General features: G+C 39.5%; 1 protein-coding gene across 2 annotated transcripts in view; it reads left to right on the top strand.

The window, feature by feature from the left end:
* SGCD (sarcoglycan delta) overlaps positions 1 to 25,910 on the top strand; it is an 895,992-nt gene that overhangs the window by 545,712 nt on the left and 324,370 nt on the right. For both annotated transcript variants that reach the window (XM_026008009.2, XM_026008000.2), the window contains one exon: positions 906 to 1,094. In XM_026008009.2, coding sequence (XP_025863794.2) covers positions 906 to 1,094 — 189 coding nt within the window. The remainder of the gene's footprint in view (positions 1 to 905; positions 1,095 to 25,910) is intronic.

Genomic DNA, 25,910 nt, shown 5'->3' with positions numbered 1-25,910 from the left:
GTAATAAATAGACACCTGGGTGGTTCAGTGGTTAAGCATGTCCTTTTGGCTCAGGGTATGACCCGGGGGTCCTGGGATTGAGTCCCACATAGGGCTCCCTGCATGGAGCCAGCTTCTCCTCCCTCTGCCGATGTCTCTGCCTCTCTCTGTGTGTCTCTCGTGAATAAATAAATTCTTAAAAAATAAAATAACATAAAATAAAAATAACAAGTAAGTAAATACATTGATTGACTACAATTGGAACTGTATAATACCTAATGACTAAGCCAACACATAATGAGGTTTCTGTCATGGGAGGCATTTAAGCATAAGCTACCATTTGAAGACTCCTAAATCCAGTGAGGCTTAATCTGTGTCCATCAACGTCCCTTTCAATTCTGAAATAGCGGGAAGATCAGAGTTATTACTTCCTCCTCTGATTTTTTGGCAGAACAGAATGATTGCATTTGAGATCATTTTACCCCCCAAAATAAATTGTCTGAATAGTATTTATCATACCATCACGTTAAACTGCTGGGGTTTATTTATTTTCTCAAAATCTAAATTTTACCCTTAGTAGTTGGGTAGGTGATTTAGTTTGTCTCCCTCACAAAGATGTTGGAATTCTAAGAGTTATTTGGAAAATGGCTTCCTAGGAGTCCTGTTCCTCCCATGGTATGTGTGCCTGTGGATGTCTCAGTATGCATCACAAGAGATAGCTGTGTAAAATGAGAGGACTCATGCAGCGTCCAGAGGAGCCACTTTTGTCCAGAGGAAACAGATTTTTGGAGTTGTCAGGAGGGTGGAAACGTACAGACAGCAGCCAGCCATATCTCTTCATCAGTTGATTTTTTTCTTCTTTTTTTTTTTTTCTCCCCTCTCAGCAGTTTAATGTGAGTGCTTCTCTCTCACCTCGTTTATTTCAGATGCCTCAGGAACAGTACACACACCACCGGAGCACCATGCCCAGCTCTGAGGGGCCACAGGTATACAAGGTGGGCATTTATGGCTGGCGGAAAAGATGCCTGTATTTCTTTGTCCTACTCCTGATGATCTTAATACTGGTGAACTTGGCCATGACCATCTGGATTCTCAAAGTCATGAACTTCACAATTGTAAGTAAAAAGACACGTTTCTTTAGCTCTTCTTGGGGGAAGGGAAAGCATGGAGCAAGAAGAAGGAATGGGAAAAGTGGTGGTAGTTGGTTTAAAAATCTCTTGCAGCCTGGCATTTGGTTAAAAAATATTTCTGTTCGGTTCCTTGTGGGGATCTTACTCTGTCTAATCTTTACTCCTCAGTAGCTGGGTATCCAGGTTAGAGGCATTTCCTTCTTTTCCAGTCTCTTGTATGCTTTCCCTCCGTTTTGATAACCAGGTTTCTGTATCCTATAGTCTTTAAGCCCTTGGAGTATATTATGCAGGAAGACATAGGGGCCAAAATCAAAGTACCAAGTTTACCCAAATTTTGGTAGTGATTGTGAAAGGGTTTGTGAGGTAGAGGGTAGCAGTATCTGAGTAGAATGAAGTTTTGTGGATTATCTAAGAGTTTTAACTGTGTCTATATATGCCTGGTAACTAATTACTGTGGTCAACTGAGATTCTCCTTGATTTTTAGGAGGCCAATTTTCTTTACCACTGCCTGAGCAGGATGGAAATGAGAGGAGGGTGGCCACATCTCCCTTTTTTTTTTTCAGAACCTGTGTTTACGCTTCTTTGAAGAAATTCTTGCTTTTTGTAGTTAGGGGCACTCTACACATTTACTTGTTAAAGTTTAAATGAAAAGAAAATCCTGGAAATAGGATTTCTGATATTATCCCAAGGTTTCTCCCCCCCTACCCCCCAGATTTCTTAGAGATTCTGGCAATACAAGCACCTTCACTCTCAGTGAATGTATGATGGGTAGTAATCTGCTGCCCTGAGATTCCTTTCTTGTGATGTCAAAAGTAAATAATTAGGTTGGCAATAAAGACAAATCCCTTTTGATAAAGAAGTGTTACTGTAATGTAACTAACTGTAAAGTTTTCATGTGAAAGTCCTCAGTAGGATAGCAGATTTTTGTCTTTTCCAGATTATAAAGTTCATTTTTATCTTTAACACACTCTGTATAGTTTTACTTGTCTGCCTTTGCTGGGGCAGTGTTTTCTGCTTAGGCTGCTTTTCTCCATCTGCCTGGTATTCCTATAGCTGCCTGGGAAAACCGTTGATCCTCTTATAGCTCCATTTATCTCTATCTTATTATCCTCCTCATCCTGGAGAGTGTTTTTTACCTGTTTTTCACAGACAAACTTGGAGAAGAATGCATCTTTTAAGAGCTTATGGCCCTGAGAGGTATACAGAGTCCATCTGCTCCCAAGTCCAAGTGACCACAATTCCCATCTGTTGAGGTGCATGTTATCCGATGTGTTTATTTTTTAAAGATTGATTTATTTATTTGAGAGAGAGAGCACATACACGCACAAGTTGTGTGAGTGGCTGAGGGAGAGGGAGAGAGTGAATCTGTAAGCAGACTCCCTGCTGAGCATAGAGCCCTACATGGGGCTGGATCCTAGGACCCTGAGACATGACCTGAGCTGAAATCAAGAGCTGACCACTTAACTGAATGAGCCACCCAGGTGCTCCTATGATGTTTTTTTTTTTTTTTTTTAATGTTTCATGAACTTATAAAGTAGTAAAGCTTTTTGCAGTATTAAATGAGAAAAGACTGAAACTAGGGCAGTAGAATGGAGAATAAAGATAAAAAAGACATTTAAAAGATGATGTTGGCATACCTCAATGAAGATGTAGGAGATGAGGGATTGGAAGAGATTCCAGAACATTCCAAGGTTCTGGCTGGTGAGAGTTGGATAGTAGGGTACAAAAAGCAAAATAGAATTTATTACTTTCTCCCTTGGAACTTAGCTGGAATTCATGTGCCTTCTAGTGCCTTATTTGGGCTATTTCTATGATTTTTTACCTAATCTGGTATGAAGTTTAATTTATAGAACCTGAAAGATTGGAGGTGAATATAATAGAGAATATGAACTCAAATCTTGAGTTCATACAAATCATACAAATATGACTTCTAGGAGTGTGTTTTATCTGGCAAGCTTAATAGTGAGAGTTATATGTAAATGTATATTGAGTGACAATTCACTTTGATTGTATGTGAGCTTGGGGAGCAATATGACAGTAAGGTAATAATCTATTTGAAATAGGCTATTTCCTGTAGTTAACTAAATTGATCGCCAAAGTTAAGAGTTCTTAAAGCTTTACCAAACCAAGTACTTACTGAGGTGAGAATAATGCCATTATTAGCCATAATTGGTGCTTTATAATCATAATGCATTTGAGCAAATAGAGCTGAAGTGTCAGAAAATTGATCTTTCCCTGCAAGTTAAAAGCATATTTTTCCATCAATCACAGTATAAAACATATTCTTTTAGAATTATAATTCTATTCCACAAATAGTAATTTACCGACAGTGAAGATCTTGAAAAAGAATAAGGTATTAACCAATTTTATATTGGAGTATGTTGGGTGAAAGAGCAAGGAAATCAATGGGATAACAGTTAAGCATTTTATGCCGGGATTTTAAAATATCGTCAACAGACAAGAGTGATTTTTTTTGTACATCTGGAATGTTCAATAATTTTCAATTTGGGAAAGTTCACAGTATAATCAAGCCCTCTGAGTAATAATGAACCAAGTGAATGATGTCATATAAAAGTATTTGGGAGGACTTGGCAATTTATCCAAGCCTGGATATCCAGAATTTTACTTTGTGGTCAGATTTGTATTCTGTGCCATCCCCAAGGATATATGCTGGAAGAGCCCTTCCATTAGAGCAATCTGGACAAACATCCAACCAAGCTTTCTTGGTCCCAGAGGTAAATCAAAAGACAAATGATTTTACTCTCCTGTGTTCTTCACAGAATATTCTGGTGTCTGTTATAAGCAGGAGAGCAATATTATACTTTTATTCTCAATTTTACCCTACATGGGGGAATATGTGGTCTCCCTAAACTATGAACACCTATAATTCAGATTATCTTGGTTAATCACACATTGTGCTATTCAGGGGGATTACTATTTGCTAAGTGTTTATTCTGTTAGTTGATTGTATGAGTCACTGTGCTTGGCTCTTAAAATACAACTTATTTAATTTTCACAACAACTTTATAAATTAGGCGTTATCTCCATTTTAATAAAAAGCACTCAGAAAAGTCAGCTAATAAGTAAAATAACTAGTGTTTGACTTCAAAACTCAACCCTTTCCACTACAGTGTAATCCTCTCCCTAATTGCTATAATGATCTGGCTCTTCAACAAAACTGTACAGCTGCCACAATGGCCACTGTCTTTATGACTCTCATCTGGTCACAAATGTCTCTCCCATCTGAAATAGCCATTGAGATTTTCTGCATAGAGTAGTTGCCTGATTGTTCAGGATGTTCAGTCCTCGTGTCATTTCTCTTTGCACTATGTGATGACCCTCTCCCTCCACTGTCTCAGCTTTCTGTTTGATCTCCATTTTGTATTCATGTAAATATTTAATATAAACTTAATAATTACTTCTGTGTCATAGGTTGACATGGAGATTCAGTGCGTTAATTTGTGTTGAGCATTTATGGTAGCCTCTGACCCACAGAAGACTTGATACTGGCAACAGAAAATCATGAGACACCGAACACCATAGTGTGGTGTTTAAGGATTCATACTCTGGAGATGGATGCTGTAGACAGATCTGGCTTCTGCTACTTAATTTGTCAAGTTCCTCAGCCTCTCTTTTCTGTGGTTGCCTGGGAGTGATAGAAATACCTACCTATTTATTGAATTGTGAAGAGTACATGAAGTGATGAATATAAACTATTTAGAGTGGAGCTTGACATGTAGCAAGTTATGTTTGTGTTTGCTATCATCATCGCCATCATAACTTTTTGAAGGCTTATTTTGTGCCACCAAATTTTAAGTATTATCTAACTTAATCCTTATGCAAGTAGGTAATATTATGGTACTAACTTTATAAGGCAAGGGAGAAGCTCAATAACTTGATTTGTGATCACATAGCTCTTAGGTGGCAGAATAAAGATTTGAATCCAAGCAGTCTGTCTCCAGAATCTGGTCTGTTAGTCACTGTGATACATTGTGGAGCAGCATAGAAAGCCCTAGCATTGGGGCAGAGTGAGGTGTTAGCTGGTGCAGTCAGTGGAGTGTGCAACTCTTGATCTCCAGGTTGCGAGTAGTTCAAGGCCCACGATGGGTGTTGAGCTTACTCAAAAACAAACAAACAAACAAACAAACAAACAAACAAAAAATAGTCCTAACATGAATCATGTCAGAAACTGGCCATGAACTACATCACCTTTTTTCTTTGAGACTCATTATAAAAATGAATGCATTGAACTAGGTGTCTTTAAAACTATAAGGTATCTTCCTGTTGGAACACTATGGTATTATCTTTTGGTCTTTGCCTTCCCCATGTGTGATCTCACTCTGTGGAAGGCGGCTGCTCCTGCCAACACATTCTAGCAACACAGTCCAAATAATGTGGCCTCAAAGACCTCTCTAAATACTCCATATTGATCATCTACAATATCATTTAGCACAAGTGGTTATTAAGTGATAAAATTTTACAGGTTTGGGAATTATCAATAGATGGCGTGATCTCTTAGCATAGTTGAGTATGAAATCATTCATTGTTAGTCAAAAGAGAAGCTTAGGAGTCACCTCATCAGATCCCCTCATTTTGCAGATGATGGAATCAAAATGAATGGTGAGGTTGCCTGACCCAACTCTATTGCCCTAACCATGCCAGAAACTTCTTAGGAACAGGGATTATGCTCTATTTATCTTTGTAGCTCTAACTCAGTGCCAGTACGCAATAGGCTTCCAATATGTGCTTGTCGATTGTCAGTTGCCTTTGTGCAGATCACATGCATGAGATACTGGATGTCCAGTATCTGGTCAGTACAGGTCACATGAAAAGTCCTCAGTAAGTGATAGTTTTCTATACCTTATTTAAGAGATAACCTAACTTCTGTTTCTCCATTCATTAAAATTATAAAATTCCAACCATTTGTGGTTACATAAGAAATGAACATCTATTTGTTTAATAAAAACTCAGAACTTAATGATTTCCCCATATAATCCTCATAAAAACCCTATAAGGAAGGCACCACCATTGCCCATATTTTACAGGTAGAGAAACGGAAGCTTGGAGAAGTAAGATAACTTGCCCAAGGTCATGCCGCCAATGAACAATGAAGCTGTGATCAGGTCACAGAGAGTCTGGCTCTAGAGCCTAGCCTCTTAATCAGTGCACTATGCTGCCCATTTTCTAAGTGCTATTTTTCATGAAGACAAATTGAATTTGTTCAGTGCAATGTCTAAAACATGATTTATTTACCCTAAAGTAAGGTAAAGATCCACTGAGGGTCAGAGAAAGGCATTCTAATGCTTGTAAATTGGACACACTGTAAAACAGTCAGAGCCAGAGAGAATGGACAGTGTGTCCCATAACTCAGAGCACTGACATACCATCTGTTTGGAGAAGGCTCAAGGAATCGAGACCCAGTCAAACTAACTCAAGTAGAGGGGAGTGAGGATACATGTGCCTGGGGACGGGGAGAGCAATCTCATGGGTATGTGGGAGCACCTCACAGCAGAGGGACCCAGAGCATTGGCAGGAACTGAGGCTGCTTGGGGGACATGCAAGCTTTCCTCTGGCTTTCCTCTGCCACATGGGCATCATGCCCTGGGACATTTGCTTCTGTTTGCAGGCCAGGTTTTTTCTGCTCTTTTCTTCAACTAACAGTCTGTGTTAATCCTTTGTTTTCCATTTTTTGCATATATCTGCCCTTGACCTTCCCTTTACAATGATGACCTTTCCTCTCCAGCTCCCACCTTGTTACCCAGGTGAAATCTCAGGGGAGAACCTCATTAACCCACATGCTGCACATCACATTGTGACTTGTTTGCATGCCAAGAGACTTGGGTAAGATGCCTCATCAGCCATGGGCTGGCAGGACAAAGTCACAGTATTGGAGTCCTTGTCTCTGAGCAGCCTGGCCAGCCTTCCCTCCCTTTAGGTGAGAAATAAACTTGAAAATAATGTCTACATTTGATCTTCTATAAACATTGCCTTTTTAAAACTTTTCTCTTTCTTCTCATTTATTCTCTGAAGTCTTCCCAGATTAAGCTGATGACACCATCTTCTGTGTTTTGCTGCACCTGCTGTCATGTAGGGGGGCACATTCAGTACTACATTTTTTTTTTGGCCCTTTCCCTTGCTAGGCTGTGAGCTCCAGAGACAAGAACCTTAAACTGTTTATATTTGAATCCACAAGTTTATGTACCTTCCTTAGCACATAGTATTTAGAATGTTTATTGAATAAATGAATGGGGAAAAATCATGAATAGCCTGTCACTTTAAATTAAAATGTGTAAAGATGGGTTAATAGAGCTTTATATAGCTTTTAAAATGAACTATTAGTTCATTTATTAAGGTAGACAGATCATAAATGAGATGAATACTTGAATTTGATTATGAGAAGGTATTTTTAATACAGACACTCCCCCCTGTGTATCAACTACCTGCTACATTTTAATTACATGAGAAAAGAAGGGTAATAATGGAGTGTGAAACAGAATTGAAACAAGAGATGTCATCCTAGTTAATATACAGATTTGCTCAGCAAATGAAAGAAAATGATATTATTGGCTTTAGTTAGACTTTTCATTTAACACTGTTAATGAATGTTGTGTGTGTGAGCAGCATTCACTTTAGCTTCCACATTGAAGCATCATGCTTCTGACCCTGGGTGCCTCGACTCTTGTGACCACTTTTTATTCATTAGCTAAAATTCATCAACCTGAAAAACTGCCAAAATGTTATTTTTTAAGGAGGCATGAATATTATAATGTAGGTAAACAAAAGACAAAAGTTCATTCTGTTCCATGATCGGAGCCATCCTGCAATATGGCTCTGCAGTGTCCTATTTACATTGAAGCCTACTGTGTTTTGTTCCTTTATAAGAATGAAAATCTTCAAGGATGATTTTAATCAATGTAACTGCTGCAAAGTGCTGTGAACCAGGTTTGTTACAAATTTATACAATTTATTGGGTATATTTACTTCTATTCAATCAGTATTTCTTAAGCACACTATTTGTGCAGTACACTGTGCTTTGTTTGGACAGTGAAGATCATAATAAAGAAAATCCTGTACTTTAATAGATCATATTTTACTAGGAAGTAAAAAAAATGCATGCATGATATTAATCTGTTCTAAAAATGACAAATACTTTAAGGGAGCACCAAAGAAGAAATAGGCTAAAGCTTGACGGCACTGGAAGGCTTGAGTTAAAGGATGGGTAAAATATTTTGAGTTATGTTTAAAGCAGAGAAAGCACCATGATTGTAGCCTGGAATGGAAGTAGTGTGCTAAACTTGGTTGGGAAGCCTCAGACACTGGGATTCCAATATTGAGACCCCAGGCTCCTGGAGAAAAATAATCAGGTGATACAGGAGAAATGTGGAAGCTGACACTAATAAAGCCAAAAAGAATGCAAGTCATAGGCAGGCTTGAGAAGTCAGACTGAGAAACTTGAGCTCTAATTATAAACAAATGACTCCACAATGTTAACCTATTATTTGGACAATATCCATGATTTTTGCCACTTATTTTTTTTTCATATACTTAAAAATTCCTTTAAAAATTTTTTATTAAAGATTTTGTTTATTCATGAAAGAGAGAGAGGCAGAGACACAGGCAGAGGGAGAAGCAGGCTCCCTGTGGAAGCCTGATGTGGGACTCAATCTCAGAACCCCAGGGTCATGCCCTGAGCCAAAAGCAGATGCTCAACCACTGAGCCACCCAGGTGCCCATAAATATTCCTTTTTTATGATTCTAGAATTGAGAAAAACAAAGAATGTCAGCCAACTCCCTGGAAATATTTTTCTCTTCATACATCACATGTAGCTGCTCACACATGGAATTTTAGATCTTCTGGGTCAAGTGTTGTGTTACTCAGAACTTTGACTTACTCGCAAAATTGGAAGTTGTGACCAGCTCTCTCACTCTCATTGAACCATGAAGCAATGGTAAGAGAGATGTTCCGAATCCGAACGGGTGTGTTACCACAGAGAACTTGAAAATCAATCCTTCCAGAGCAGGCAGGGGTTATTCAGACTGTAGAAAGAAACAGCAAAGATGAGGAGGTTTCAGGTCATTTGAGTCGCCTGAGAGTCATTAGTTAGGGTTTCTAAGCTCCGAGTGGCTTTGTAAATACTTTGTCTAGACATTCACTGTCTAATATGAAATTAAAATTAAATAACATGAAAAATGCAGTTCCTCAGTCACATTAGCCACATTACAAATATTCAACAGCTACTCTTCTGAGCAGAACAGATAGAAGACATTTCCACCACTGCAGAAAGTTCTCTGTTACAAAACAGGTCTGGACCCTACTAACCTACCTCTTAGGTCTTAGTGGGTACACTCAGACCTTTGAACAAAAAGTTTTCATTTCTCTCCATACAATAATTTTTGCATTTTCTTTTTGTGTTCTGGATAGTTTTTAGGACCTGGAGCCATGGGATTAAGGTAGAAAAAGAAAAAGCAAACAAAACTCAATTTATCAGAAGGAGAAAAAAGTTTCTTTGAATCTCATGAACAGATGGCCCAAAATAACTGGTTTTAATGGCTTGTTCCTTTTCCATACACCCATTCTCAGTCCCCTCTCTGTCTTTCAATATTCCTCACTGGGAGGGTAGTGAGACTGTGATAAATTTTTCACCTTGCATGTGAGGAACAAGGTGGTTCTTTATTGGGCATACAGCTCTATTGAGGGGGGAGAGTCAGGGACAATTTCTGAGCCATATTCTCTCAATCTTGTAAAATTCACAGTTTGGACCAGATGAAATACAAGATCCTCCCTCCAGAGCTTAAAGAGTTTCCGTGTCTAATTACTGGATCCTCCCATACTCTGTGACTCAGAATAAGAGAGATTCAATCATTTTTTCCTCTAGAAATAAGTGTGTGTGTTTGTGTGTGTGTCTACTCACACTATATTTAGATAAAAATCCAAGATGCTATATGCCAGGAAGTATATATCACGTGCCATTTAAAAGTATTAAAACTTTAATCTGTTCAATTATTTAATGAGTAATTTGTCTCACTATCCATTGTTGCCCATCAAACTACTCCCAAACCTAATGGCTTGATGTAACAGCAGTAATTAATTTTGTTCAAGAATCCCTAATTTGGGTGAAGCTCAGTGGGAGTGGATTCTCTCTGTTCCCTGATGTCTAGCACCTGATTTGAGAAGACTCGAAGACTGGGATTGGCTCAAAAACTAAGGCTAGAATCATCTATATGCATGTTTACTTACATATGTGGGCACATCTCTGAAATGGGTTCCATGAAACCCAGAAAATTTGCACATGTCTCACCATATAAGTTGGGCTTCCTATCTGCATGGCAGCTGGATTCCAGAATCCATGTTTCACTTACATAAGGTGGGAATGCATAATGCTTTTATAACCTAGACTTAGGAGTCTGCCAGCATTACTTATGATTTTGTCTGTTGAAGGCAGACACAAAATCTTATCTAGATTCGAGGGAAGAGCACCTGGACTTTACCTCTCCATGAGGGAGTTGAAGGTTCTAGAAAAACATGTGAGATGGGAGATGATAGTGAGTTGAATGGTGGCTCCCAAAAAGATATATCCTTGTCTTAATCATGGAACCTGTTCATGTTACCATATTTGGCCTTATCTAAATTAAGGATCTTTTTTTAAAAAATATTTTATTTATTTATTCATGAGAAAGAATGTCAGCCAACTCCCTGGAAATATTTTTCTCTTCATACATCACATATAGCTGCTCACACATGGAATTTTAGATCTTCTGGGTCAAGTGTTCTGTTACTCAGAACTTTGACTTTTTGACAGAGAGAGAGAGAGAGAGAGAGGCAGAGACACAGGCAGGGGGAGAAGCAGGCTCCATGCAGGGACCCTGATGTGGAACTCAATCCCAGGTCTCCAGGATCAGGCCCTGTACTGACGGCGACGCTAAACTGCTGAGCCACCTGGGCTGCCCGGATTTTTTTTTTTTTTTTAATTAAGGATCTTGATATGAGGAGATCATCCTGGCTTACCTAGTTAGGCTCTACATCCAATAATAAGTATCCTTATAAGAGTCAAACAGAGTAAGACTTGACACATGGAGAAGGGGAGCAGGCGGTATGACCGCAGAAGCAGAGATAAAGAGGATGCCATACCTAGGATGTCTGGTAGCTTATGGAAGATGAAAAAGTTAAAAAACAGATTCTCCTCTAGAGCCTTCAGAGGAAGGACGGCCCTACTGATAACTTGATTTCAAACTTCAGGCTTCCAGAACTGTGAGAGAATTTTTTTAAGCCACCAGTTTTATGGTAATTTGCTGTGACAGTCACAAGAAATCAGTACAGAGACTGCGTTGTGGCCTTCTTTGGAGGCTAGTCTGCCACAATACCAACACCACCTGCTAATAGCCTTGCAAACTCGACACCCTATATTGAGCACAGTGTGAAGTACCTATCTGTGTTACCTCTTTCCTTCTTCAACATGACCCTTTAAGGAGGTACTGTTATCACCCCTTTAATGAGGAAACTAAAGTACAGACTGCCTGCTTAACCTGCCTGACTTTGTTAGCTGATAAGTAGCAAGGGTAGTATATAGGTCATGGTGTGTCAAAGTTTTGGATTTTAGGGATCCCTGGGTGGCTCGGCAGTTTAGCACCTGCCTTGGGCCCAGGGCATGATCCTGGAGTCCCGGATCGAGTCCCACGTTGGGCTCCTTGCATGGAGCCTGCTTCTCCCTCTGCCTGTGTCTCTGCCTCTCTCTGTGTCTCTCGTGAATAAATAAATAAAATATGAAAAAAAAGTTTTGGATTTTAGCTTTCTCTATAGATGTTTACTGTCAAAAAAAATACACATGTTATTAGCTGATAATGTATTTAGTTTATAATATCTAATGGCAATGATAGCGTGTAGCTAAGAGTAATGAGGAATGGGCATTTTGAAACTACTTCAGTAGGAAAGCCTGGATGGCTTAGTCTGTTAAGTGTCAGAATTGATTTTGGCTCAGGTCATGATCTCAGGGGCATCATATCAAACCCCATGTCAGACTCCATGCTGAGCATGGAATCTGCTTAAGATTCTCTCTCTCTTCCTCCTCTTCTTGCCTTTCCCTACTTGCTTACTCTCTCTCTCAAAACAAAACACAACTACTTTAGTACTGTTTCAGCCATTAACTACTCAAGTAGTTTTATCCTCATGAATATGTTAAGGATTCATACTAAGTACATAACTGGTTCTTATGTTCTAGGAATCATGGTTTGTTTGCTTTTTGAGTTACTTTTTTGCCTTCCCTGAATCACATGTAAATATCTAACCACTTGTTGTATTGATAAATTAGGAGTTAAAGACTAGAAATAAATTCCTTGGTAGGAGCATAGCCCTTCTATTTCATAGAGAAGCCTTCTAACTGGAATGCTTATGTAGGTAAAATTATGCATTTTGGCCAGATTTTAATTATCAACAAAATTTATTAAATAGAAGACTCTTTAGCATCTCTTAAATTTGCTTTTCTAATAGTAGATGGTCTGTGTTTATTGCTTTTTAAATTTTTTTAAAGTTTATTTTTTTAAAGATTTTTAAATTTATTCATTAGAGAGAGCATGCTAGAGCACAAGCAGGGGGAGTATCAGAAGGAGAGGGAGACAAAGAGTTAAAAATAGACCTGCCCTACGACCCAGCAATTGCACTGTTGGGGATTTACCCCCAAAGATTCAGATGCAATGAAACGTTGGGTCACCTGCACCCCGATGTTTCTATCAGCAATGGCCACAATAGCCAAACTGTGGAAGGAGCCTCGGTGTCCATCGAAAGATGAATGGATAAAGATGATGTGGTTTATGTATACAATGGAATATTACTCAGCAATTAGAAATGACAAATACCCACCATTTTCTTCAACGTGGATGGAACTGGAGGGTATTATGCTGAGTGAAACAAGTCAATTGGAGAAGGACAAACAGTGTATGTTCTCATTCATTTGGGGAATATAAATAGTGAAAGGGAATATAAAGGAAGGGAAAAGAAATGTTGGGAAATATCAGGAAGGGAGACAGAACATAAAGACTCCTAACTCGGGGAAATGAACTAGGGGTGGTGGAAGGGGAGGAGGGCGGGTGTTGGAGGGGAATGGGTGACGGGCACTGAGGTGGACACTTGACAGGATGAGCACTGGGTGTTTTTCTGTATGTTGGTAAATTGAACACCAATAAAAATTAATTTAAAAAAAAAAAAGAGAGAGGGAGAAGTAGGCTCTGGCTGAGCAGGGAACCTGATGCAGGGCTTGATCCCTGGTCCCCAGGATCATAACCTGAACCAAAGGCTGATGTTTAACCAACTGAGCCACCTAGGAATCCCATATTGCTTTAAAAAAAAAAAAGATGTATTTATTCATTTTAGAGAAAGAGAGTGCACACTAAGAAGTGGGGATGGAGGCAGAGGGAGAGCCCAATGCTAGGCTTGATCCCAGGACCATGGGCTTAATTCTAGGACCCTGAGATCATGACCTAAGCCAAAGTCAAGAGCCCAATGCTTAACTGATTGAGCCACACAGGCGGCCTTCTGTGTTTACTGTTAAAGAATGAGTTAGTGGAATTTGGGAGCAGTTTAAGCCTTTTTTAGTTTAAAATAATATGGTAGGATGTGGGTCATTTAATATCCACTTACCAAGTACTTGGTATGACCAGACAATGTGATGGAGCCTCTGATGTGTGATTCCCTTCTCAAAAAACTAACAGTGAAAAGATCAATGAAATCATTATCTTTACCATGTTGACATAATTGTCATTTCATTTCATCAGGTAATTTTAGGTGCCTACTGTATTCCAAAATGACACATATTCATACTCTTGTAAAAGTTCTTTGCACCTTAGAAAGCCAGTTCACATCTATTGTATTATGTGATTCTTTACAAATGGGAGAGACATGGAAGGGATAATTTAATTTTACCCTTTTGATTGAAGGGGTAGCTGAGGCTCAGAGATCTGTTGAAGGTCTCATGTCTAGTAAGTGTGATAGCCTAGCATTGGGGTCTCCCTCTGCCTCCATCCCCACCTCTTGTGTGTACTCTCTCTAAAATGAGTAAATACATCTAAGAAGAACAATGAGCAATAGAATTTGATAGCAGTTGCCTTTTCCAGACTTAGGCAAGTCATGGAGCCATAGTTTATGGGATACATGGGAAAAGCAGCACAATCTTGTTCTTTAGCTGGCCATTAAATTTTAGTTGGCCACTATCAAGGAGTTTGGGCCATTAATGCACAAGACTGTACTCAGCCATGTTAAGTAAGCATATTTTCTCTCCCTGGCTTATCTCTTAATTACAAGATCAGAGGGGAAGTGTGTTCCTAAAACCCCAAAATAGAGGAAAATGATCATTTGGTCACTTAGTCACTCACTGGGTTAAACCAGTTTCATACTATTCGTAGTTGGTTGCTGTCTTAGAAATGAATGCTTGCTTTCACATAAGCAATTTCAGATATTCTCAACTGAAACCTGCATTGCAGTTTGGCAAGGAGGATTTCACGAGAGCAGGGATAATTTGTGTCTTGTTTATTCACTGTGGAGAGCTTTGTACTTCTGAATTTCATGGTTTTCTTTGACAAATAGTTTCTTGGTCCCAATTGGGTGAATGGTCACTATTTGAAATTGTCAGCTCTTCAAATCTGTTGTTAATCTAGTTACTATCTGGTTATAGCCTAATGAATGAATAGCAGTCATGTACTCAACACATGTTTATTGATCTCTTCCTGTTGTTTAAGCACTATACTAGGTGCTGGAGGTATAAGGGTGAACAAACGCAAATGCAGCTCCTTCCTCAAGGAGCTTGCTGTCCAGTGGAAGAGACAAGTAGTGATCACTGATCAAACAAATAAATGTAAATGTGCCACTGTGACAAGTGGATGCTATAAGAATGTAGAAAGGGTGATTTGTATAATTAAAGAGGGGACTTTAAAGATGAGATGTTTAAATAGATGCCAAAGGTGAAACTGAACAAAGGAAAAAGAGATGAAGACAATCTACTAATGTATGTGGATCCCTAGAAAATCAGAAAACGTTAGTTCCCTCTGGGAGAAGTGCTGGATGGTGGTAGGGGGTAGGGTGGTGAGGTGGGTGGGCGAAGCTAATGGAAGGTACCTTTCCCTTGTCACACTATTTTATTGAATATTTTGCAAGGAGTGTGAGCTTATGTAGCATTTGAGGGGTTCAAAAAAAATAAAATGAGCTAACAGGAGAAAGAAAAATCATAAATATAAAAGAAAGATTAGAATGATACTTGCTTTCTTTAAAAAACCATTTAGCTTCATCGTGGCTGAATTAGGGACCTCACCTTTGTGGTGAATACAGATTGTAATTCCCCACACTTGATACAAATATCTTCTGCATTAGAAATAAGAAGCTTGTTTACAGTAGAGCTTTGCTTTCTTCATTGACACAAAACAGTATTTGGCGGCTGCAGGATTTCCTGCAGGATTCATTGACTGCAGGATTTCCAAATGGATTATTGTCATTAGAAGGATGGCATGTATTGAGATTTTTTTCTTATCTGTGCCAGGCATGGTACTGAGCACTTAACATGGGCACTTATTGAGTACTTCTAATGATCCCCTTTTCCCACATGAGGAAGTTGAAGCTTCAAACAGAAGTCATTTGCCCATGGTTGCAATAAGTGACAGACCTGGAACATGAAGTCACTATGAACCCAGGACTCCTAATAACTGTGCCATACTCCCTCCCTTGATACCCTTTAGGCTGAGAGATCACTATCTTTGTTCCTCAGAGCCCCCAGTCTCCACGCCTGAGCCATTCCAATAATGTCACAAAGAGTCAGCAGCTCAGTATATGAAGAATGCTAAAGGTCTGCAATATCCCAAAAATGAGCTGATTTCTAGAACCTTCTAAATGCCTGTACATTTGGATGAATACTTCTTATTCTCAACTGGTGGTGTGCCTCCCACACAGTTTATTGAGAAATTGTCTTCTCTTTCTGTTTTCTAATGGACTTTATTGATTCTCTTCTCTCATATTGGACAAATCACTTATTGAACTTAGAGAGGTTAAGAGGCCTCACAACCAGAAGACTTAATTACGTTGGAACAAATCCTCTTACTCCAGACTGCCCAGCTGCTTTGCCCATTTTCCATCACACTCTCATTGTCCAGAGTTGATCTGAAGCCATGGTGCCAACTGATGCTTAAGAGAGATCCTGATGTGTGGAAAAAAATGTAATGTTAGAGGCAGTGTGGTTTAATGAGTGTAGAGAAGATGGACCTGGATTCAAACATCAGGTCTGCTACTGATGAGCCAGGTAATATTAGCAAAGTAGCTTAACTTCTCTGGGCCTTGATTTACTCGTTCATAGTAATGAGATTCATAACACCCGCTTTGTGGAGTTACGATGAAGATGTAAACAGAAGGTAGAGCTTGGTAGACACCAGTAAATGCTTGCCATTATTAATGTCAGTTTGAGCACTTGGAGAATTGCCTTGCAAAGAGGAGAAGATGATTTGGTTGCTAAAATTTAGCATAGAGTCAGTCATAAGCTGACTTTTAAAGGAATGACTAATGGCATCTTAAAAGCATATTTAACTTGGGTGTGGCTGAAAAAATCATTGCTGTAAGAATTACAGTCATTGCAGTATTTTACATGTACACATTATTTCTGATTCATCTTAGAACTGTATGAAACACAAGAAATTATAACCCCTCTAATGGATGAGACAGCCTATAAAGGAGCAAACTACTAAATAGGCAAAGAAATTGTGTATCCAGAGATGTCCCCTGAACAAAATGAAGAAATGCAACAATGTGCTGGAGACACAGATGAACATATGTCTCTTCAGAGAGGCGGATTTTAGTAGAAACCTGAAGAATGGGTTTGAGGAAGCAATGGAAAGGACTGAGGGAGATTGCAGGCTGAGGGAGAGGCAAGAGCAAAGGCCCTGATGGGGAACAGTGTGGCATTGACAGGATCCCTATGGTGACAACAAGGAGTTATCACTCCTTGTTGAGGAGGAAGGGGAGGAAACAGAGAAGGAACAATACACTTGGCACTCAGGTCCCTGCTCTGTGCCGTGTCATTCATGAGAGGCCAGTTGACCTTTAATGACATGTTCCTGATTGGTATGATGCTTACATAAGGCAGCTCGAAAGTCCTAGCCTCTTGGAAGCCCTGTGCCCATCACTGACCTAATATCCCTGTCTGTAAATGAAGATCAATTGTTTAAATGCCCTAGAAATTGTAATGATGGCATGATAGCTGCTGACCTCATAGCTAGTCTTGGAGATGGCGCCACTGTAGGAAATCATTCAACAATAGATATGTTGGAGGACCATATATGAATATACACTCTGTCTGGTTTTTCTCAGAGTCCATGGCAACCTTAAAGTACTGTAATGGGCTCCACTATCTAATCAGGGAATTATAGCAATCTATTAATTGCCATTTCTGATTATTTGCATTTAATTAAGGGGAACTCTTGAGAAAATGAAGGACAATGTAACCTTAAAATATGGCTTTGCATCTTGGATAATTGACTATAATTTCTGTTTTTACAGCTTTTCTAAATTGTTTATTTCTCCAGATGTTTCCTAAAACTGCAGTTTTACCTCTTTCCTTTCAATGGGTAAGCAGTGGTTTCCCATAAAAGCTTATAGGGTTTAGTTTTCTCAACTAAATTAAAGCTTAATTAGCCAAAAATCCAGATCTGTGATATGTTCATAAAATTTATGCAAGCATAATTAATTTCAGTTAATGGCATTAAGTAGCTTTTCCATTCAAACAGTAACCTTTTCTGTGCTGACCTCTAAACGTCAGATTTCCAGTTATCTACATTTCTACCTTCCCTGGTAATATTAAATCAACTTGCATAATTCTCAAAGTATTACTCTTCCTTTGATTTATGACTTTTATCACAGAAGTCAGTGATTACCTCTATAACCCGTGTTTCATGTTTTGAAAATGCAACGAAAGAAGTGTGCTAGAATAACATTGCTTTTGTTTTGATGAAAGCCAAAAAGAAAAATTAGAAGTACCATTTTGATGTGTTTTCCGAAGCCTACTACTTCTCATAAAGTTACCTAGGCTTTTTTAGTCTATTTGAATGACAGTTCAAATTACATTGATCAGCTAACTGTCAAAAGGAATAGCTATTATTTTTAAAATCTCCTGATACTTCCAGGATTTGTCTTCCTGAGAAGAATGATAACTTTACCATACACTGAGCCATATTCTCTTGCTGCAAAAGCTATACCCTTTGCAGAAATCTTTAGAAAACCATTTAATCCTAAGGAATTATTCTCTGAAAACATGCCTTCTCACTTGATTGGCAATTAAACTTTCTTATTAGTTCCTTATCATTTCCCCAATAAGTCTTGCATATAAATCAAGCATGGTGAAATTCTCCCTTGATTCTCTGTTCCTTGTTCATTTTCCAGAAGGGGTGAATGCTGCTTTTAGAGCATCAGACCTAGAGGGAGTTCTTTTCCAGGAGCATCAGCCAGAACTCACCACCTGCCTTACTGGCCTGAATGGAATATTGCTCATCTCTGGACCAGTAACTGTGGCCATGGAGTGTGATTATGATCATTGGCTTGGGCCAGAGTCACAAGAAGTCCAGAGACTAGTACCCAGGGTGTATAGGCTGTGCAGAGAGGTATAGGAGCAGAAAGAAAATTAGGGTCATACCAAGGGAAGGGTTGGAAATATTGGGAAGGCAATCACAGGTGCATCTCACAGAGCTGAATGTACTGCATTTTAATGGAACTGTAACAGCAGAAGCCTGGGGAACCTCTTGACTTTAGAGTGACTTTTGCTTCATGATGGTCAGTGTATGTGCATTTTGAATATGAAAAGTGCTCTTCCTTGCTAGATCTCTCTAAGGTTCATTAACAACCAGTATTATAGAACCAATTCAAAAGGAACATGTTTTCAGTGCCTATCTTATTATTAGCTTCAGGGCTACATTTTTTTAAATGCATAATGAAATCCATGGAATATTTAGAAAGACTGTGGCACTTTGCAAAATTGGCTTTGGGGGCTGTGCATGGCTTACAGTGGGAAGGAAAAGTATCTGGCAATTGCATGAATTGAAAAACCTTTGGTCCGTCTCTAGGCTGCAGTTAGCCGTAAGCAGTTGTAAAAGAAAAAAAAAGAAATCTAGTTCATGACTTTCAGAGGATCTATAGAGGTTCAGTACCTTTTTAATCTTGTACACAGACTATAGGAAGGTCATTTTCCCCTATGTGTATGAAGTCAGCCTCTCTACTTTTGTGGGGGTTTTGCTCATTTCAGAGAATAAGAAATGGGAACTGGCTATTGTTAGTGACAGGACAGTACTTCAAGAATAATGAGAGTCACTCCTTCTTTCCCTAAGGATTGGGAAAGCAAAGGTACACACAGACTTGGTAGCTTTTTTTAAATACCTATCATTATCATTTTCTCCCCAGAACCATGTAAAGTCTCATCATTATTAAAGTCAGGATACTTGAGTTATGGTCTGGGCTTTGTCGCAAGCTCTGGGACCTTGGGGCACACTCCTCATCCCCTCCAGACATCACGGTACATGTTGATAAAATGGAGAGTTTCAAAGGCACACAGAACCACATCGCATCTCAGATAGCTTTTATCTTTAAAGTTGTAAACATCTGGAGTGGGAGGATGTAAAACAAGGACTTGTGGATTAAAAATGGCATCTAACTTAGTCTCTAAACAATCTCCTAAAATGTAGGAGATAAAACAGAGAATGGGGAATTATTCCATCATCAGAAGCTAGGAATGGCAATCAGTCTCTTACCAAATTCTTGGAGGGATTGTCAGGAACTTTCAAGGTCTATGAAACTGCATAAAAGGGCACAGTTAAAGGTACTTGCCTTTTAGGCCATTGAAAAAAACAGAATTCATCTCCTCACCAGAAGGGAGATGCTTTACCCCTGAACTCATATCTGTGCCTTGGATGCAAAGACCAATATGGGCAGTAACTGAGAAGACAACTACATCCTCCTCTGTCCCTTGTGGATGCTGTTTCAGAGTCAGGATGCTTTTCAATCATCTTCCCTTCCAGGTAATAAATCTTCATGTCTGTTTAGATACATACACATGCTTATTTAGTATATGCACATATATACATACATGCACGAATACATATGCATATGTGCACACATTTATTCCCATATATGATACACACACACACACACACTAGTGTGAGGCTACAATCCCAAAATAACAACAGCCAGAAATAGGAGCCAAGACATCCGCATCTTGGGAGGCACAGTTTCCAGGTATAGAGCTCCTGAAGCAAGAGAAGGTTCAGGGAATGAGAGTAGCCATGTAAACTGGGAAATGTCCTTCATGGATTGCACCTGTTCAGAGTGTGAGAGATGGGCGCCTTCCCGATCCCCAGAGGAACAGCTATGCGGCCGTGCAAGAAGGGCATCCCATCAGTGGTGGTGGGGACAGCGTGCACCCCAGAGCGGCAGTGCGTCTACACCGCTCTTTCCTCTTGGTGTCAGGAGAGACAATACAGATCCCATGGGCAAAACTATAAAGGGAGGGACAGAAACATAATCCGGAAGATGTGGAGAAAAAAACACACTTCTAAAAATGATTTATTTTACACATAAGAAGAAAGATTTAGAAAACTAAAGGGCGGGAATTGGTAGAACAGGGAAAGGTCATTGTGTTTTCTCCTTCGCAGAAGAATAGAAATCCATAAAGACAGGTCAGGTGGACAAAAAGGTCAGAAAACCAGGGGAAATGACACAGGAAACACTGTAAGGGAACTGAAAAGGCAATAACAGAATTAAAACCCACTTCGGAATCACTGCAGAATTCATACCGAGAAAAAGCAAATCAGTGAAGTGAAGAATAAAATTGAAGTGCTTTCCTGGAAATGAATGAGGAAGCAAAGTGATAAAGCACAAGAAAATTAAGATGATTACTACGGGGGAAGTGACTGAGTTATAGAAATTTCTACAAACTCTGGAGATTCCTGAGAAAGACTAGAACTGAGACTAACACTTCAAAGACACAATTGAAGAACATTTTTCTGAGCTGGATTTATTGAAAGATTTCATTGAGAGCCACATAAAATAAGTGAAAAGACAATGACACTCAACTGCACCGAGGAAAAATATGTTTCCAGTGTAAGAACAGAAAAATCTTATAAAAGGACAGAAGTTATGTTGATCAAAGAATTCTCCTTTAGAGTACTGCAAAAAGGAGTGGAAGGGAAAAGTGAATCCTATGAATGTTACAGTCAGAGAAATTGTCTACTTTCTGACAAGAAAATGATAATGCTTACTCTCATGTTCTAAGCCTCACAAGACATACCTTCCCTCCCCTATTTGCTCCAGCCGAGTGAAAACTTAGACAAATTAACCCAAATGAGAAGGCCATAACACAATGGCTGCTGAGTAAGCTTTGGAACCATTTACATATGAAAGATTTCTAAACATTTGCTGAAAATTATAAAATGTAATTATGAACAAATAAAAAGAGATACAGTATGTTAAATAATCTAAAAACCAATATTCAAGACACCAGATTACATCCACAAAGACCAAAAGAGATGTAAATTAGGGGTGCAGAGGTAGGAGCATAAAGATGTAAATTTGTGCGCAATTCTGTGTATTATATACAAGCAATAAAAAACTACCATTTCTGGTTTTACTTTAATAGTAAAACCAAAGTGAACAAGAGATTTTTTTTTTTTAAAAAGGGAAGAAAAGAAAACCTTAGGGCACCTGGGTGGCTCAGTTGTTGAGTGTCCAACTCTTGATTTCAGCTCAGGTCATGATCTCAGGGTCCTGGGATTGAGCCCCTTTGTCGGGCTCTAAGCTCAGTGAGGAGTCGGCTTGGGATTCTCTCTCTCCCTCTCCCTCTCCCTCTGTACCTCCCCTCCCCATACCCATTTTCCCTCCCTCCCTCCCTCCCTCCCTCCCTCCCTCCCTCCCTCCCTCTCTCTCTCTCAATCTCCCCCCCCCCATAAATAAATATATAAAATCTTGGAAGGAAGGACAGACGGACAGATGGATGAACAAACCTCAAGAGCATATTTCTTCTAAACCTGAGGTCAGGGAAGAAGAAAATCATGACTCAAAAGCAACAGCACTAAATGGACAAACAAGCATGAAAGGTATTCAGATTAATGTCAAAGACTCCATCTATTTTGTTAATTCTAACAAGGAAACCATCATATAACTTCATGGCACATGTGAACATGCAGAATATAGCTTATTCTTAGATATTTGACAAAGACATGTAGATATCCCCCTACCACTCCCTCATACAATATGCTCAGTCCCCACTGGATTGTACTATGCACCAGCCCTGGTGATTGGTCCTAAGTACAACCAAGCAGGGACTTAGAGGTAGGCATGGCTAGGGTGGAGCCACTCTGACAGTGGAGTCCAATGTTTTCCACTTTGCTATGGTTGCTGTTGTAAACAAAATAGTTTCTGGTGGTGCCATGTGAGCTTGGTGACACAGCATGAGCATTGTGCCAGGGATGAATAGCATGACTTATCTAAGTTTCACCTTGAGAAACGCTGTGGAATCTTTACCCATATGGGGAAACCAGTGTTTTTAGTTTTTTGACGCTTTATTTTTTTTAAGATTTTATTTTTTTGAGAGGGAAAGAGATAAGAAATAGCATGAGCAGGGGGAAAGGGAGAAGCAGGCTCCCCACTGAGCCTGGAGTCTGCCATGGGGCCCAATCCCAGGACCCCAGAATTATGACCTCAGCTGAAGGCAGGTGCTTAAATACTTTTTTTTTTTTCTTAAATGAGGAGCTTCCCAAGAAGTGCTAAAGAACTGTTCCAGCTTCTACTGACCAGAAGTTGGGGCTTGTCTTCAATGTCTTCAGCATGTATAGTCTATGTTGTATGCTTTAGCACATGTTTATCTTTATTATTTCTTATCTTAGGGTTTGAAATATCTCTTCCAGGGAGAATCTCTATACTAAAAACCAAGACTAAGATTTCTCTCTCCCTCTCTCTCTCTCTCTCTCTCTCTCTCTTTTTAAGGGCCTTTGTAACTTCATTCTTTTAAAAGGCAGCTAATACTTTATCTCCCTGAAGGCAGGGGGTAAACCAGATGATTCTGAGATGCCTTCAAGCTTTAAGATCTATGTTTGTGGATGTCTGTGTGTCTGAGAGAGGATTTAGATTTAACAAAAGAGGTAAAAGATTATTACTGTCTTCAGGACAACAGCTATAAATTGATGATTTCTTTATCCACCCCAGGGCTTAGAACCGAGTCATGAACATAGTTGATACTCTATAGAGACCTGGGTTTATGGCGGTGTATTTCCTCACATCACCTAAGGAGATAGGAGTAAGTTGAAAAGGAAATTGGGGGCTTTGGATCTGGAGTCATGAAATCCCACTGGCAGCTCTGCATCTAATGCGGCCTAAGACAGTCAACTTAGCATTTTCTGGGCTGCATTTCTGCTTGCAAATGGAAAGATTTTAATTAGATTAGGAGTTATGGACTGCTAGTTGGCCCAGCTGCTAAGCAGGGTGTGTTACTGGGGCACCAGGGTGTTGACAGTTGTCATTAACATGAAAGCCTTTATAGGAGGTGCATGTGCCCTGCATCCTGCCACAGCCCTCACCCCTCCCAGTTACCGTGCGCTGGTGGACACCAACCATTGATGCTTGCCTTGTTGGCTTTTACAGGCATTTGGTAATAACCTAAACAAAAAAGAGAGAGAGGAGGATTTGATTTTGTTTCTAACATTAGCTTTTCTGCTCTGCAGATTCAGGATGGTCAGTGTGCAAAGGTTTTTTGTTTTGTTTTGTTTTTAGTAGACTTTGGAAGTTGAAACTATTTGAGTAATTAGAATGGATTGATGCGGGGGGAAAAAATGTCAACCTAGGAAGACACACCAGAGAAATTCCAAATGGGCTTGAAAATGGGAAGAGGAGAGCTGAATCCTTCTACTTGTTTTCGGGTGCCTTTTTCTTCATAGCCATTAATTTGGCCTGAATGACACCAAAACGATCCTAATGGCCCCAGTCACAACTGCTATTACAGGTTGTCTAACTTGGTTAAATTCTTTTATGCTTTAAATTGTTAATGATTCAACATTTCACGGCTGGAGTCAGGTGCTCTCAGAGGGCGCCTTCCTTAAAGGTCACTCACTCTCCAGAAATCAACATCCAAGATTAAGATTGCAGATTCTGCTCAGTGACCTTGGGAGAATAATTATTTCTTCGATACAGGACTCAGAAGGCACAGCAGTTTAGTGGGAGACCTTTGGTTGGGGAAACCAGGAAAAGCAGAGAGGCTGGTGAAAACCAGGAGTGCTGGGAGAGGTGAGGACTGTGGGACTAAGGATCTTGCTCTAAAAAAGGATGCATGTTGCTGCCGATGAGAGCTCCTTGTTGGCCAAACACAGTTAGGGGTTGCATGTCCCTTACCTTATTTCAACCTTACAAGAAAAGGCTGAGGATGTAAACACTGTTATCACAATGTAACAGACAAGGAAACTAAGACTTGGGAGGTGAGGGAACCTGCCTGGCTAAGAGAGATTTGAGGGTTTGCACAGGTTTCACAAAGGGCATATAACTATTCTCTGCACACTGGAGCCTGATGAATGATTTATGCATTTTATTCATTTATTATGATGTTAGGATGTCTGAAAATAAGCTTCCCGTAAATGTTGACATGAGAACCCTTTTGTCACCTGCATGAAATCTACAAGGCTGAAACATCACATTCCAAGAGCCAGTGCAGATACTTGCAGAATGTTTTATTTAGGTATTTATTGAAATTTTTAGAAAGAGATTATCTCATGACATTAATAGAAACATAAAAAAGGAAGGGGGTAGGGGAGATATTGTGAGCCAATAGAACAAGAGTGATGAGAAAGTGGAATACTAAAGTAGTCAGCAAAGTGGTATGCAGTTAAAAGTAATTGGACTCTAATTCCTAATATTCTGTGGGAGGCCAATAAAGGATTTATTGTACTTTTTCCGCTTAAAAACCAGCAAGTAGATGATTCATATACTAGGGGGAGAGAAACAATGATTTTTTTTTTTATGACATTTAGTTACCAGCTTAGCTTTCTATTTTTACTCTATCCTGGTCTCTGAGCATGTTTTTCCCTTATTTAGGAAACCTGCAACTACAAATATGCTCGATTCATTTTCTTACCTTTCTGCCAAATATAGAGAACAATGCCTATATTGCCATCCCTAGAGATTATTTTAAACAGAATTGAGAACAGTTCACAAAGCTGGTCCTCTGGTGTTGATATCACGCAAAACCAGATTTTTTTAAAAGATTTTTATTTATTAGAGAGAGAGGGAGCACAAATGGGGGAGGGCAGAGGGAGAGGGAGAAGTAGGCTCCATGCAGAGCAAGCAGGGAGCCCAATGTAGGACTGACCCCAGGATCATGACCTGAATTGAAGGCAGCTGCTTAACCAACTGAGCCACCAAGGTGCACCTAGGTTTTCTTTTTTCTTACTCAACCTGGAAGTGTTTATTTTCAGGGATAATCTTTTGTAATATATATTGGAGGATAAAATAATTTTTAACATTGTGTTATATTGAGGCAAATAGTTTTAGGATTGATGTAGGAAACACTGTTAATTCCTCTCACGATGCTTACAGAGTCACAAGTAGAAGAGCAGAAGTCTAAGACACCAGTTAAGGTTCCTTCTTGGGAGCTGGAGAGAAAAGGGAGTCCCAGTGTCAGGTGTCTGACAGGGGTGGAAAGGTCCCAGTAGTAAAGGGGGAAGGTGAGAGCCTGGATATAGAGTAGAAGCTTCCTCCCTGGGCTCTCACAACTTGCTCAAGAACCCAAGGTGTGCACTGCTGACTCTGAGTTA

The sequence above is a fragment of the Vulpes vulpes genome, chromosome 4 (genome assembly GCF_048418805.1).
Source record: "Vulpes vulpes isolate BD-2025 chromosome 4, VulVul3, whole genome shotgun sequence".
Taxonomy (NCBI): Eukaryota; Metazoa; Chordata; class Mammalia; order Carnivora; family Canidae; genus Vulpes; species Vulpes vulpes.
Note: the sequence above shows the minus strand (reverse complement) of the source record. Positions and strands in the feature narration are given on the sequence as shown.